Source organism: Podarcis tiliguerta (assembly GCF_965153285.1).
Source record: "Podarcis tiliguerta genome assembly, chromosome: 1".
Classification (NCBI taxonomy): domain Eukaryota; kingdom Metazoa; phylum Chordata; class Lepidosauria; order Squamata; family Lacertidae; genus Podarcis; species Podarcis tiliguerta.
The window spans coordinates 114,868,126-114,884,626 of NC_139534.1; the positions used below are offsets into that span (position 1 = coordinate 114,868,126).

The 16,501-nt window shown below is 45.7% G+C and overlaps 1 protein-coding gene across 5 annotated transcripts in view; it reads right to left on the reverse strand.

Annotated features, from left to right (window-relative positions):
• The window catches only part of CLMN (calmin), a 71,024-nt gene that overhangs the window by 14,857 nt on the left and 39,666 nt on the right, over window positions 1–16,501 (reverse strand). For 3 of the 5 annotated variants that reach the window (XM_083435231.1, XM_083435234.1, XM_083435233.1), the window contains exons 2-5: window positions 12,666–12,727; window positions 11,351–11,446; window positions 10,081–10,164; window positions 5,126–5,218 (exon numbers count right to left, since the gene is read on the reverse strand). In XM_083435231.1, coding sequence (XP_083291357.1) covers window positions 5,126–5,218; window positions 10,081–10,164; window positions 11,351–11,446; window positions 12,666–12,727 — 335 coding nt within the window. Of the gene's footprint in view, window positions 1–5,125; window positions 5,219–8,559; window positions 8,713–10,080; window positions 10,165–11,350; window positions 11,447–12,665; window positions 12,728–13,442; window positions 13,540–16,501 lie in introns of those variants that run through there. The other 2 variants (XM_083435232.1, XM_083435235.1) reach the window with 2 other exon arrangements.

The window sequence follows — 16,501 nt, forward strand, 5'->3', positions numbered from 1 at the left end:
TTGGACGGGAATTATGTGGCTAAGAGGGTGACATAAGAGATGCTCATGATGCCAATTGGATTTGGCCTTCTTGTGGGGGAAGGGGGAATAAAAGATTTTAAGTGTTCAAACTGGATTTTGTTTAGTTGACTGACTACATCCGCTAGGATGTTTGGGGATGAGGAATTCCAGGTGCCCAAGCAAATATATCAATATCACCACCACCACCACCGTCATGTTTTCATCAGTTCCATTTGGGAGGATACTGGAATCCAGAATGTAAGAAGTGCCCTGCTGGATCAGACCAGAGGCCCATCCTGTCTTCTCAGTGGCCAACCAGATGCCTGTGGGAAGTCCACAAACACGACATGAGCACAACAGCACTCTCTCCACTTGCGATTCCTCTTCTTCTGACCCAAATCTGAAATTTGGATTCTTCACCTGAAACTCTCTAGGAGCTTTCAGATTCCCTAGAAGGGGATGGTAGGCTTTACACAGAGGAGAGGGCATTGCTAGGCCCTCAAAAGAGGCACAGGGCCATGATGCAAATGTGAATAACAATGACATACGTTAATTTGTAAGTAGAGGTACAAAGTTAGACAGACTTTCAGAGGGAAGGGGAAGGTTGGCCATCAAAGTAACCCTGAGCAGTGGAATGCCAAGATTTTCTAGGCCAAGTACTGTATGTGGATTGTGCCCTCTACCTTGCCTGATATTAAAACTGAAACAAGTGTCTCTGGGCAAATGAGGTCGGCAGATGAATAGGGCTTCACTAGTACTGTGCTTTTATACTGTACCTGTTTGCACCAACAATGCCCCTGTATGGAGATGTCATAGTTTTTCAAGGAAGCTCAGGACCATGTCAATGCTTTTCAAAGAATCATAGACTCTTATGAGTTGGAAGGGACCCCAGGGGTCATCTAGCTCAACCCTCTGCTATGCAGGAATCTCAGCTAAAGCATCCATGACAGATGGATATCCAACCTCTGTTTAAAAACCTCCAATGTGTCTATTTTAAATGGTTTGGGCACTCGTTGTTTGATCTCTGGTCTTTTCAGCAGGAAAAAACTATTCCAGGAGTTTTCAGAAATCAATTTCACACTTTAAAAGCTTTAAAAATACTAGGAGGAACTTGGCACACTTTGATGGGCTCTCCCATAGGCCATCAAGGTCTAGTTTAGGAATTACAGTAACCAGTCTCCTGAAATGGCCCATAGATGTCAGTGTCCTTCCTTAAATTTTGAAGGCTCTCAAAAGGTGATATCCAGATCCCAAGGCACAAGAAACAAGGTGCTTGCTTGTGGCCATTCTATAGAGCATGATAATCCAACAGTCCACACCTTCCCTGAATAACAGGGAAGTGGTTCAACTTAATGGTGTAACGTTGGAAAATGTCGACCACTTTTCCTACCCGAGCAGTTATCTTTCCACAAGGGCCAACTTTGATGCCAAAATCCAGCATTGCCTGAGTTCTGCAAGCTCAACTTTCTCCTGATTGAAGCAACAAGTGTTTGAGGACCAGGACGTTCACAGAGAAACCAAAATGCTCATTTACAAAGCCATTGTACTACCAACTTTACTGTATGTTTGCAAACCATGGACCACTTATAAACCCTATCTCCAACTCCTCGAAAGATTCTATCAACAATGTCTCTGGAAAAAATTACACATCTCTCGGGAAGACAGGCGAACAAATGTCAGTGTACTAGAAGAAGCAAAGATCACCAGTGTTGAAGCAATGATTCTTCAACATCAACTTCGTTGGACTGGTCATGTTGTTTAGATACCTGATTACCATCTTCTAAAACAACTACTCTATTCCCAACTCAAGAATTGAAAGTGAAATACTGCTGAACAACAAAAGAGGTTTAAAGATGTGCTCAGGGCAAATCTCTTAAAATGTAGCATAAGCACTTATAACTGGGAAACACTGGCCTGCAAGCGCTCCAATTGGAGAACAGCCTTTACCATAGCAGCCATGGACTTTGAAGAAGCACAAACTCAGGGTGAAAAGGAGAAACAAGCAAAGAGGAAGGCATGCTTGGCAAACCCTCACCGTGATCAACTCCCACCTGGAAACCTATGTCCCCACTGTGGAAAGACATGTGGATCCAGAATTGGCCACCACTTACAGACTCACGGTTAAGACTGTTTTCATGGAAGACAATCTTACTCGGCTATGAGTGCTCACCAAAGAAGCAGCAGCAATACAGTAAAAGAACAAGAAGTGGGATGATTTTGTGAAAGGGTATAGGATTGCATCCAATGATGATTTTGAAAGCCCCATTTCACTGCACAAATTAGACTGCCCAGTTTTTTCAGATTATCCTTGCGTACTACCCTCAGGAACAGCGTTAGAGGAGGACAGTGAGAATCAAGTGGCTTGGGAAAAATGGGGGTGCCATGCCTGGGGACCTTAGGGGACGCGGGTGGCGCTGTGGGTTAAAGCCTCAGTGCCTAGGGCTTGCCGATCGAAAGGTCGGCGGTTCGAATCCCCGCGGCGGGGTGCGCTCCCGCTGTTCGGTCCCAGCGCCTGCCAACCTAGCAGTTCGAAAGCACCCCCGGGTGCAAGTAGATAAATAGGGACCGCTTACTAGCGGGAAGGTAAACGGCGTTTCCGTGTGCGGCTCTGGCTCACCAGAGCAGCGATGTCACGCTGGCCACGTGACCCGGAAGTGTCTTCGGACAGCGCTGGCCCTTGGCCTCTTTGAGTGAGATGGGCGCACAACCCTAGAGTCTGTCAAGACTGGCCCGTACGGGCAGGGGTACCTTTAACTTTTTATGCCTGGCACAACTGGGGCGTTTTCTACTAACGAGCCACCTACAACCCAATCTACAAACGTCTCCTGAAGATAATAACAAGGAATTCAGCATGGTGCAAAAAGCCAGAGATCAGGGTTACCTCCTAATAAATTTTTGTAATATTATTATACAATGACAAATGTCATTATAGCCTAATAATCAGCCTCCTTTGGGGATTAAAATGATTTAATCCTGAAATCAGGGTTGTTATCATTATTAGGGTGACATATTCACACACGATTTCATTTTTCGCAACTTCCCCACAAAGCAGTCAAAAAGACAGCTGTCTGCTATGAATCACTCCATGCATTTCCCTTTTCGTTTTTTGTTATTTGCTTCTGGAATTGAATCACATTATTAGTCAGGTGCTCCTTGAATTTGACAGCTAGCATGTAGGTGACTTTGAAAAATCCCAGCATTGTTCATAATCTGCAGGGGTTCTGGCTTTAACCAATTTTACTGTCTGCCCCCCGCTCACTCCCTACACTAATGAGTAGTAAGAGAAAATATCAACATGTTTGGATATGAGCCTAGAGCACAATCCTAACCTCCCAAGTAGTAGTGCTGGGGAGGGTGGCTAGAATTCAGTGAAGTAGCCCTCTGCCTAGGGACGCGGAAGGCGCTGTGGGTTAAACCACAGAGCCTAGGACTTGCCGATCAGAAGGTTGGCGGTTCGAATCCCCGCAACGGGGTGAGCTCCGTTGCTCGGTCCCAGCTCCTGCCAACCTAGCAGTTCGAAGGCACGCCTAAGTGCAAGTAGATAAATAGGTACCGCTCCGGCAGGAAGGTAAATGGCATTTTTGTGCACTGCTCTGGTTCGCCAGAAGCAGCTTAGTCATGCTGGCCACATGACCCGGCTGTACGCTGGCTCCCTCGGCCAATAAAGCAAGATGAGCGCCGCAACCCCAGAGTCGGTCACGACTGGACCTAATGGTCAGGGGTCCCTTTACCTTTTACTAGCCCTCTGCGTGGCTCTGCCAACAGGGGGCAGCATCACAGCAGAGTAGGGCTAGGCAATATATCGATTTATTGTCCCAAATCGATTTGAAGTCCACATTGTCGTATCGGATTCATAACTATTGACCTGACAATATATCGCCAATCGTGTGTGTGTGTGTGTGTGAGAGAGAGAGAGATGCAAAAATCACAATGTGGGGAAAACTATGAAGCCAGGCAGTGCTTCTATTGATCCCGGTAGTGCTTGTTAACTCTGCTGACAAAGCTCTCCCCTGCCTGAGGCAGGGGGCAGCGAATCACAGATCAGGTGCTGGCAGAAATCATGGTGAGGGGAAAACCGTGCCCCTAGATAGCTCCATCCTTATTTCAGACATTGTGATATATCAGTATATCGCAATGTTTAGCTGGTAATATATCACAATGCTGAAAACCTGATTATCACCCTACTGCAAAGGATCTTGCAGAGGGCAGGCAAGATATGGTAGCCAACAAGGGGACCCTGAAATGAGACATGTCAGGCTTAGGGTGAGAGGAGAACTGTGCTGGCTATGGATCTATTGGATCCTAAGCTAAGCACTTCCTGGAGAGGAGCCTAATTTGGGTGTAAAGCTGGTGTAGAGGGGTAAAAGTGTGTGTGTGTGTGTGTGTGTGTAATGGCTGCAGACTCAATGAAGGACCTCCCTCAAAATTTGCCCAGGGAAGGAGAGGTGGGTGTGGGTGGGTAGTTAGAGGGGTAATACACTAGCCCATTGTCTGCTCTTATCCATGATTAAAGAGATTGAACTAGGTTACATCTGCACCAGACTTTTGAGAATGGTCAAGTTCACTGGCTGCATTCAATTCTTGGCATTTCAAGGCTCCCAGATCGTTGAAATCCGTATCAGATTTCATCTTGGTACATGGAAGCAATGCAAGTAATGCATATTAAAGGGCTTTAAAGCCTCGTTTCAGGACTCAGGTCTCAAGACCCATGTTGCTAAAAATGCACAAAGCAGCATTCAAGCGTTTTCAGCACAAAAATAGAAAACAAGATCTTCTGATCTGGGTTCTGGCCAGCAGCCACATGCACACAAGGCAGGCTGGACTCAAGTACTTTGAGGCAGAAATCCATTTGCAAGGGCAATGAAGTGGACTGAGGGGTTTGCAGGGTGGGGGGAGAGGAAAGTGCAGTGACACCCAGGTGTCTCATCTATTTCGGTTTATCCAGGTTTGCTCATACATTTTACGGAGTCTTTAATGCAAGAAAAATGAAGACCCGACACAAAACGAGGTACATGGGAGAAACGAATCTGTTTCATTCCTAGCCTTTAGACATAACAAATCTGTATTCCGATGAAAGGTTTAACAGAAAAGCCAACGTGTAACAACATTACCATTTGCTCCTTACCTGAAAAAACAGGATTATGTTCCATATCAGGCCCAGGACCATGGAAGAGTTTCCATCTGCTATTTCAGCTGCATCAATGCTAACCAGCTTCACCTACAGAAAAGGGGGTTGCAGGTTTTAAAAGACGTTTAAAAACAGATAGACAAATGCACTCAAGTGCAGTTTTAATTACAGAATGCACATGTGTCATATCTAAAGGCCAGCGAACAGGGAGTTGCATTTTGCACTTATACTGGGCGAGGTTTTGGCTTGCAATCTATAAAGCTGGATTGCTTGCTTCTACGTATATCTAGTTCACGCGATATGGACCGTTTTCTTAGTGGGGGGAGGGAGAAAGAAAGAAAGAAAGAAAGAAAGAAAGAAAGAAAGAGTGAAGTCACATGGCTGCTATGCACTCATGTAACTAGTTTGACCCTCAGTTACATTATTCTTAATGCCCTTGTGATGAAGTATTTACTTGATTATATTATGCATATTTGCAGCTACATAATCTGCTGTCATTGTTTTGCTGAAGTCAGATTTATCAGGTCCATCTTGGCAGACAGCCTGCTGACGTGCAGCACGTGTGGTTCGGAGAGGGGCATTATTCCTCTAAGACAGCCTTTCTCAACCTGTGGGTTCCCAGATGTTGTTGAACTACAACTCCCATCACCCCTAGCTAGCAAGGCCAGAGCTCAGGGATGATGGGAGATGTAGTCCAACAACAACTGGGGACCCACAGGTCGAGAACCACTGCCTAAGACATGGGTAGGCAAACTAAGGCCCAGGGGCCGGATCCGCCCCAATCACCTTCTAAATGCAGCCCGCGGATGGTCCGGGAATCAGTGTGTTTTTACATGAATAGAATGTGTGCTTTTATGTAAAATGCATCTCTGGGTTATCTGTGGGGCATAGGAATTTGTTCATCCCAAGATCTGAGGGACAGAGGACCGGCCCCCTGCCGGAAAAGTTTGCTGACCCCTGCTCTAAGGTGCCATCTGAGCTTTTGAGGTGATAGGAAAGGGGAACAGAATGCCACTCTAATACTAACTGGGCAGAGAAACACCTCTCCACTATCTTGGGAGGCTCAGCTATCACTACAGATGCTTTCTCTACTTTTAAATGCTTGTTGAGCACCACCTGGGGAAGGGCCGTAGCTCTGTGGCAGAACATCTGCTTTGCATGCAGAAGGTCGCACGTTCAATCCCCGGCATCTTCAGGTAGGGCTGGGAGAGAACCCTGCCTGAAACCCTTGAAGCACTGCTGTTGGTCAGTGCAGGCAATATTGAGCTACATGGACCAATGGTCTCTGTATAAAGGCAGCTTCCTACATTCCTATCAAGTTACCAAGGATTCTGGGTTTGAAGCCATGACAGGACCCAGAGTTCCCACAGAGAGGTTTAATCCATATGACAAGGACCAGCTTATGTTTCTCCTTCAAACAACACACTCTCTTCTCTTGTTCATTCATTGCAAGCAGGATGGCAGAGCAGAAAAGAGAGAAATCCCCAGGCTGCCCATGACAGCGTTAAACCCTTGCATTGCAATACAGGGCCTCAGACCTTTCTGAAACACTGACAGTAAGAATATTGAGCCTCTCCCCACCTGTCACAATCCCTCTCCAGTTCTGCATTAACTACACACCATGGCTGTCCCTTCCCACCTCTTTCATGGTGGTTTAATATTTAAACTGCTGGCTCTCCATTGCCAAGGGAATGGTAACAACATTTCCCTGCCCTGCCCTGACTTTTCAAATTTGGTTAAACCGGCTTGAGATCAAGAGGGAAACCTTTTAACCCGTGGCTCAACTGCAACAATGGTTCAGTCCTGTTAAGATGTCACCAACGTCATATCATTCCTCAGAGGGAAGGCCACAAAGGCAGCGCATGGGCTGGAGCAGGATTAGGCAACATGGCGCCTTCAGATGTTCCGGCCTACAAATCTCACCAGTTGCAGTCAACATGGCCAATGGTGAGAGATGACAAGAGTCAGCAACCTGGGGAGGGCACCATGTTTGATGCTCATGGATAAATGTTAGGCTGGGGTTTTTTTTGGGGGGGGGGGTTGTTTGCGTGCCCAGACACAGTCCCACCCCCCTCCGGGAGCCAGACCTCAGACCAAGGAAAACACACGACAACGTATTTTGGGATTAAAATGGCCACAACTTTATTGAATTTCAGATGTAGGAAACCTTGGCTTAGGCATTGGGGGTATATCCCTCTCAGCCACCAGCTGGGGGCCTGAGGCAAGACAGGGTTAATCGGGAATATGGGGACACTGCAAAACGTGCGTTTACACAGCTGGCCCCCTCCCTGCACTGCTGAGGGAAGATCTATGGTCCACTGCTGAGCGCTTGTGGTCAGAGACTCCCCTCAGGACCCCTCTAACAAGGAACCCTGATATCGCCGCCGCAGAAAGGGGTGAGTCACCGCAACATCCTTTCCTCGATTGTTGGACTAAAGGATTCTGCCCAAGGCCTAAAACTGCCACCCAAGACCGCGAAATTGCCACCTTGCCGCCAAGACTACCTACAGCTGAAAGCCACACCTTATGTCCTCACCAACCATTCCTCAAGGCCCTGCTTCACCTCCCACAACCAGTGTTCATTTCCCAATGGTGCACGTTGTCAGTTCTAAACAATTCCAGCTTGCGCATTTTAATGTCCAGATGTTTAATCACTCAGCCCGCAATACACAGAGTCATATTGAAAATAGCCCTGTTCATTTTAACTTGTGCGCTGGGCCGCAAACCTCGCCCACCGCCAGACCCGGTGAGTGGTTATTTAAGCACATCTCTATCCCACTGTAGCACTTACAGTGTGCAAAGTATATAACCACCCATCTCTTTGTTTGGTTCTTGCTGCAACACCCACAAGAGGTGGATCACTCTTATTCCCATGCTGAAGATGGGCAATTATTGTCGGGAATTTGGGGCACATCTCTTCCAGTCCCAAGCCTGACTTCTCATTTTTTTCTGAAGTTTTCCCAAATTTCATACATACATTTCAATACATAATAAAAACTCCCCCCAAAAAAACTTCCCAGCACCATTCCCATGGTGTTTCTGTTTCTTTCCCTCTGTTGCACTGTCTTTTATCTCTTAAACCTTAACAAGAATACCATAACCTCTAATCCCTTCTGTTGCTCATAGTTCAAATTGTGTTCATGTGTTTTAAATTAATTTAAATTAAATTTAAATTTAAAAGTGTTTCCATTCTTCCACAAAACCTTCGTCATTAGACCAAGCCTGACGTTTCTTATCTACTGCCCAAGGTGGGTCCTGTGTTGGAATTTAAAACAGCCTATAAATGGGAAGCTGGTTAGATTTTGCCAGCGCTGGACTTCTCTTAAGTCACACAGCTGTTGCAAGTCCTTGGATTCGAGACCTGGTGGCCCTGGTTTCACCACCACATGTGAATAACTCTTCTACATCCTTTCCAACTAAGCATGACTTACAAGAATGAGATAGTGAAGACCCTTGGAAGGGGCTGGACGCAGAGACCAAATCAGTCCATCTGGCCTCCGAAAAGTTCAGTGTGTGCCTAAAGGAGTGTTTCACCTTACATAAGCTTTTAAAGCAAGGCAAGGCACCTTACTATGACATACCAAGGCCCCTGGCAACAGGGCTAGCATGGGCGTGTGAAGTGTGATGTCAGCAGCACATGCAGAATCCAGTGATAATGGAGCAAAGCAACAACGGCCTAGCAGAGACGCTGCTGTGAGGCTGGGTGGTGATTTATAGGGCCACAACTAAGTGACAGAGCATCTGCTTTGCGGGTCCAATCCCCGACACCTTCTGCTTGTCAGTGTAGACTAGGGACAGCCAACGTGTCTTCCAGAGCTTGTTGGATCACAACTCCCATCATCTCTGGCCATTTGGCTGGGGATGATGGGAGCTGTAGTCAAAAACATACGGAAAGAACAATGTTGGCTATCACAATGCTAAGCTAGGTGGGCCAACTACCAGACTTGGTGTATGCAGTGGTGGTGTTTAACTGCTTGAGGTGAAACAGGAAGAGCCACCCTGTCACTCCTGCCACCACCACTACCATCAGCACTGATTTCAGGTGGGATCATGCTGATTTCAGGCGAGATCTCACCCAATTTGGCCCCGATGGCAGAGGTGCTTCTCTGCTGATGTGGTTCTCATGGCATCTGATTCCTGACTTGCTTTACATCGCTGCCCATCGCCCAGCCTTGACAGGGAACTTTATCCATCTCCTCACCTTCACATAAGACTCCAAAATGGGTGTGAGTCATGCTTAGGGGAAAGGCCATAGCTCAGTGGCAGGGTGCATGCTTTCATGCAGAAGGTTGTAGGTTCAATCCTTGGCTTCTCCAGTTGGTGCTGGGATATAACCCAATCCTGGGCAGCCTCTGGCAATGCTGAGTGACATGGCCCAATCTTCTGATCCAGTATAAGGCAGCTTTCTACATCCCTCCTTCTGCACTTGATGCAAAGGCAGCCTGCATAGCAACACTAGTGTGGGGTGGCATCCCCCCCCCCATAGATACACAATGTTCAACCCCAGACCTTGCAGAATTCTAGAATAACAGTTTCCATCTTTCTTTGAACAAAGCTCAAACGATCTCTTGCTATAAATTGGACAGAGAAATATAGAACTTGTGATGCTGAAAGCATTTTTTTTTGGGGGGGGGGGAGGAAAAGTCAGATGACTCAAATCACCAATCTTCAGAGCAACTTGAGCCCAGCTGCTTAAAGGTTGCTGAACACAGGCATTTCTTTTATTTTCTTTTAATATTGGCCTCTTGATCCTTTAATCCAGTTGAACATTACGACATTAAAATAATAATTTGTGTTGAGAGGAACCCCTCCTTGTGCATACTGTATGCAGCCTTTCAGACACAACTTTAAACAAAACATAATTCCTTCAGCTTACACATTCCTCATTTTGGAGAGATATATACTGTACTGGGGGAAGTGAAAAACAACTCAACAGCTTTTGAATTACTTACATTGCTGTCCTCCAAAAACTTGAGGGCTTTTGCGATATTGTTCAGTCGAAAAATACGATGGGTTGAGGGCTTGTATTCATGCAGCTAAAAAAAACAACAGGGAAGTAAGCCAGTTAGTGATTTTTAAAATGTATTATTGAAGGGAGAAAAGGCTGTGGCATCTGCTTTGCATGCAAAAGGTCCAAGGTTCAAACCCACTGCCTGAAACCCTGGAAAGCCATTGCCAGACAGCGCAGACTCTACTGAGCTAATTCTGAGCACATCTACCAGGAAGTAAACACCAGTAAGACAAGCTGGAACGTTTGCAGAGGAGAGTGACTGAGGTGATCAAGGGTCTGGAAACCAAGCCTTATGAGGAATGGTGGCGGAGGTTGGTTATGTTTAGCCTGGAAAACTGGGAGAATATATGATAGCCATCTTGTCACGTGGAAGATGGAGCAAGCTTGTTTTCTCCTGCTCTGGAGGGTAAGACTCAAACCAATGACTTCAAGTTACAAGAAAGGAGATTCTGACTCAACATCAGGAAGAACCTTCTGACAGCAACAGCTGTTCAACAGTAGAACAGACTGCCTCAGAAGATGATGGCGACTTTCCTTCCTTGGAGGTTTTTAAGCAGAGGTTGTCTGGACAGCTGTCATGAATGCTTCAGTCGAGATTCTTGCACTGCAGAGGGTTGGACTAGATGACCCTCAGGGTCCCTTCCATCTCTGCAATTCTATGATTCTATGACTGCAGTAATAATTGCCAACACTGGCTGCGTCCATGTACTTTTGATGAACCACATGCAACTAAAATATACAGACTGGCTGCAGCTGCCCACCTCAAGAAATATTTCTGATGTGGTCCTTGGGTGTTGAAAAGGCTCAATTTTATCACAAATGCTGGGAAAGCAGTAACTGTGAGCGTTCAGCTCTGCCTGGACCTCAGACTGGAGGTATCTTCAGAGGATGAGCAGAGGAACGTGACTCACCCACCACCTACAAACCTCACACTGTCATTGGCCATGAAGAGCCATTGGATCCAAACCCCATTCCTTCCACAGGACTGGCGTCCCCCTGCACCAACTGCATGGGCTAGGTCAGTGACCCACCATTTCTGCCCTAGCCCCATAGGAGCAGGACAGCCCGGCTGGAGCAACCACCAAAGAGGCCAGCTAGCTGAACACAAGGCCACACAGATGGAAGGGGAAGCCACAGGGGACACTTGTCCAGATCAGGGCCTGGCTGAGAGCCATGTCAGACAGAGGCTGTTAATGAAGGTTTACACCTACCAGATTTTGCCCAGAGAGAACTTCCAGCAGAGCCATCAAAATTTTGCCATCTTTAACATCAACCAACAAATCTTTCACTTCCAGAGGGGGGCTGCACTGTGAAGAAAGAAAGGGGTACAGGATTGAGAAAGGTGACCTTGGGCTCTGTCACAGGGCGAGCTAGACAGTAAAGCACACAGTTCAAAATTGGGAGTCAACTCGTTATTTGCAAAAACTTTATAGACTTAGCGGAGTGTCAGACCTAAAGAGCACAGAAACTCATTCCCTGTAGGTCTTACTCCACGAAATCAGTTGCCAAGACTGAAGGTCCCCCCTCCCCACGGTTGTCTATGTCTTCACTGCTTCAGGACAAGCAATCAGAGACTATGCCTGTATGCCTGTTTTTGTTCCTCCCATTTCATGCTTCTTCTGGTTCTGGGAGTCATGGGGAAAGTGGAGACACCCGTGACTCTTCACCAGCATGACTCATCTCTGCCTCTTCACCTCTCTTCTTTCACTAGCCTGATGAAGCTTCTGATTCTGAACTTCTCTCTGCCACAAACTCTCCCTGTTCACTAAGCCCTGTCACCTCTTCAGCTTCCAACACCTCCTCCTCCCAGTCTTCTCCCTCTGACCACTCATCATCGTTCCACCACCAATCCCCAGGCTCTGAGTCTTCTTCCTTTGGGGGTTTCCCAGTTGGTTCCTCCCACCACTTCTCTGTGTCCAACCAGTCCATGATAGGCACTCAGTTGGAAAGGACCTCAATGGTCATCCAGACCACCTGCAAATGTATCATCAGATAATAAATATTTAAGGAATAATATAAACCCCTATCCTTTCTCATCTACTTTTCAATAACTGCAATTTTAAAAAATGATTGTTGGTTTGTTATTGCTGTTGTTATTTATCCACCCTTCATCCTAAGGTCCCAGGGCAGGTTACAACAATTAAAACATTATATTCAAAACAGTTTTAAACAACTTAAAATCACAGAGATAAGGGGGTCCCAAAAATATACAGTGGTACCTCTGGTTACATACTTACTTCGTTCCGGAGGTCCGTTCTTAACCTGAAACTGTTCTTAACCTGAAGCACGACTTTAGCTAATGGGGCCTCCCGTTGCCACCGCACCACCAGAATACGATTTCTGTTCTCATCCTGAAGTTCTTAACCCGAGGTACTATTTCTGGGTTAGGGGAGTCTGTAACCTGAACCGTATGTAACCTGAAGTGTATGTAACCTGAGGTACCACTGTACATCCAAAATGCCAAAAGCCAAGATAGAAAGGTGTGTCTATAATATTTGAATGGGCTAATTTGTTCAGCAGGCTTACCTTTTCCAAATGTAGATTTATCCAACGGGTAAAAGTCCTTTTCTGCACATTTTCCCTTTCCACTAGAAAGGAAAGATATAAAGAAACTCAGTTTATTAAAACGGGAAAGCACCTATTTAACAAAGTGAATCTGCTTAGAAGAAGTAAGGTTTGGCTTCCGGTGCAACTGTGGACTTATATGTCATGCAATCTACAAAAATAACATTAAGGACACTTGCCGAAGAACACCAGAGGATGTTCCCAGCATCATTGGGCCACATTTGATTCACATGTCTCTCGCTGCTTGCCCCTTTTTTATTGCAGGACTCCCAATACGAACCATTTCAATCTGCATGGCTCACAGAGGCCCCATAAATGTAATACCATTTCCAAAAACCCAATGAAACATGTTCTTTTTGCACCTATCCTTGTGAAAAGCAGCAGTCAAAAAGGAAGAAAGAAAAATCTGTCCAAGTCTTAAGATGTCTGCTCACATACATATGGTTTACTGAATCTGTGTTGGCTTTTTCTGGGCATCCAGAGAGCAGTAACAGGATTATAAATCTCATAATTACATACAACACACGGCTAGGCCTGTTCACCAATCCACGGCACCATGCCAGAAAGAAGTCATGTTTTCTAGAACTCAGTAATATAAACAGTAAAAAGAGAGAGAGAGAGAACAGTCTGGTTTCAGTTTTAACCTTCCAAGAGTTCCAGGCTCAATAAAGACAACAGGAACTCAAGAGGAGAAATGATCACCAGGCAGCTGACTTCGAAACTAGGCTTAACTCTTACTCTCAACTCAAGTTTGAAGCAGCACACCGAGACCAGTCGTTGCTCGTTCTCCCTGTGCACTCGGGACTCCAGAACCCCTTCAGCATTTGTGTGTAAAGACGTGACAATGGCTCATTGGCATTCTAGAGCCCCGGCGCACCCAGGTCATGTTCCCATGGTATGCCTCTGCAAGATGATGCAAACTGAGTCAGCAGCAAAAGTTAACCCAGTCTGAGATTCATAGAGTTGGAAGAGACCCTGAAGAGCATCTGGTCCATCCCCCTTGCAATGAAGGAATATGCAGCTGTCCCATGCGGAGATCGAACCTGCAACCACGGAGTTATCAGCAACAGGCTCTAACCCACTAGCTTTGCATGCAGGTGCTGCAACTCAGATTAACTAGTTAACAAAAATCAGAGCAGGGTAGCGAGGAAATGAACAGTACGGGACAGGAAAGGGTTATGTTGGGGCTACCCTTGAGGTTGGTCTGGAGGCTGCAGTCAGTGCAGAACACAGTAGCTAGATTGCTTGTGGGAGCAAACTACTGCCAGCATAAAATACCTGTTATATGTTATTAAAAAAATCCTTCCTACACACACAAACACCCTAGATCACTGGATCAGTTTTGAATGAAGTACAATTGAATCTTGCATGCAATTAATTCGTGCTCTCTGTTCCTGTTTTTGAAAATGCAAATAAAAATAAAACAACAACAACTTGTGCAATTTCAACCTTATGCACTTGAAAGCCGGCCAGTTGAATTTATGGACATGCATGAACAACATAGAACAAGGGAACCGGGGGGGTGGGGGTGGAGGGAAGTCAGGGGATTCTAGTAGTCCCGGGTTTTGGATTCAATGTGGATTGTTTATATAGTTGTTTTAAGGTTTTGATGTATGGTTTTTCTTTTTCATGTGATGTTTAGTTGTTGTAAAATTAATAAAAATATTATTTCTTTTTTAAAAAAGAAAGCCGGCCAGTTGAAATCCCGCAAATTAATTGTATGCAAAGCAGAAAGCTTAAGAGCTCCTTTTGCACTAGGTTTTTCTGGTGCAGAAAGAGCTTTTAAGCTATCTGCCTTGCTTACCAGGCTCTGGGACACTCTCACAAGATCGTCAGGGATCGTGAGCTCTTGCAAAAGCATTCCGGAGCCCAGGAAGCAAGGCTGAAGAGCTGCCCATCTTGCTTAGAAGGCAAGGATAGTTTGTGTGGAAAGAGAAGCAGCAAGGTGGCAAATGAAAAGCAAGGTGGCAAATAAATTTTACAAGCAATGTGGACAAGATGACTAAAGCATGCAAAACCAGGCTCTGGCACATTGAGTGGACAAGACCAATAGTGGGACCAACGGTCAAGAAGGCGGTTTCTGTACATGCAGTAGAGGGAAGTGATGGGGGCAGATGGGGCTCATCAACCTGGGAAGGTAGTCCATCTAGGAGAAGGAAAACCCTGATCCTAAACCTCTGCTGCCTTGCAATATATCTTTGGGAGAAGAAAAGGCTAAGGAGTAAACGCTACAGAAATCTGGAGTCCCTAAGACGGTTGGATGGCACCTTGTAAGCCGCTTTCCGGCAACTCCTTCAGCCAAGCTGGTGTCAAACATATTGCTCTGCTTTCTTTTGGACCACATCAGCGAGACCGAGGGGTGGGTGGGTCTTGTTGTGTGGGCAGCCCAGGACCCCCATACACAGTGCCCAGGCTTACGCCCCAGGGAGGTCACTTCGGTGCTGCTAACGCAGCCGTTATGACTTCACCCCCGGAGGCACACTCCATTGTCTCTCAACAATGTGCATCCAACTATCAAACTGCAATAGTAGGAGGAAGGCTAGTGTTATGTACTGTTGAATAGGATCCAAAATGCAGTAGTCTGATTGGTCCTAGAACAATAGGATTCAGAATGCAGCAGTCTGATTGGTCCTAGAACAACAGGATCCAGAATGCAGCAGTCTGATTGGTCCGCAGAAGCCACCCAATCCAGCTCCAGGTGGAAGTGAATCCGCAACCTGATTGGCCTACAGGAGAATCCCGGAATTAGCCAATCACGTGGGGCCCATTGTGTAAATAATGTATATAAAGCAGACATTCTGGGGGAACTTCCATTCCTCCTCACCACTATGAGCTGAATAAAAAGCATGAAATCCACTCTCGACTCCGAGTATATTTCAGCTAGGCAGAGGGAGGCCTGGAGAGAGTGGGAGTCCCTTTTATATTACAGTTGTTTCTGCCCTTCAACACCTTTTAAAATATATACTTGTCACAACCAACATAAAATTAATAATGGCTCAGTTTGTTTGAGGCTCTTCTGAAGGTTGTGATGTGACTAGAACATACTAAATTCAGCCAGTGCAATCCAAATCCTTGGAGATAGTGGAAAGACCGTGAAAACAAACAGAATTAGAGAGGACAGAGTATTAATAGTTCTGAAAAAGGCTGTGCAATGGTTACTGGCTTTATGGGAACATTACTGAGGCTAAACAGAATCATCTCTGGCTCAAGTCAGAACTTCTGGAGCTCACCAGATGAATCCACACCTTCTTCCAGAGTGGACTTGCATCTGGCCAAGCCATTAAGGGTGTGCAACAGCACACATTTAAGGACAATTTGTTTAACCAGATCATGCAGCTAGGCAATTGCCTTCTTCCAGTTTTGAAGTGAGGCCTCTAAAGCGGATCCATCTGTTCTTTAGGAGGGCAGTAGAGTTCTAGATTTTATCTTTCTTTCTTTTTAGTCGAGCAAAATGCAACAACTTTTTATGCTGTTTGCAAGACCAGCATCCACCATTTTGTACTACCCAAGGGATCTGAGAGGGGGTGGGGAATTTGCTTCTTCAATTGAGTAGTACCTTAAACAAAAACGACAAAAAAGCCTCCTGAGTTTGCATTGGATTTGGCTACCACTTAATAAAATGATGTTAGTTACTAAAAATAGCCCCTCTTGTTTTACTGGATTAGAACAGTAAAGCCTAATTTAATTGAAAAATAACTTCACCCTGTGTTCTTTTATTCCTGGAGGTTGCCAAGCTTTAAATTGCTCAAGTTATGAGTTTACCTACTCCGATTTTCAAATCATTTGTAGTGGCAAAA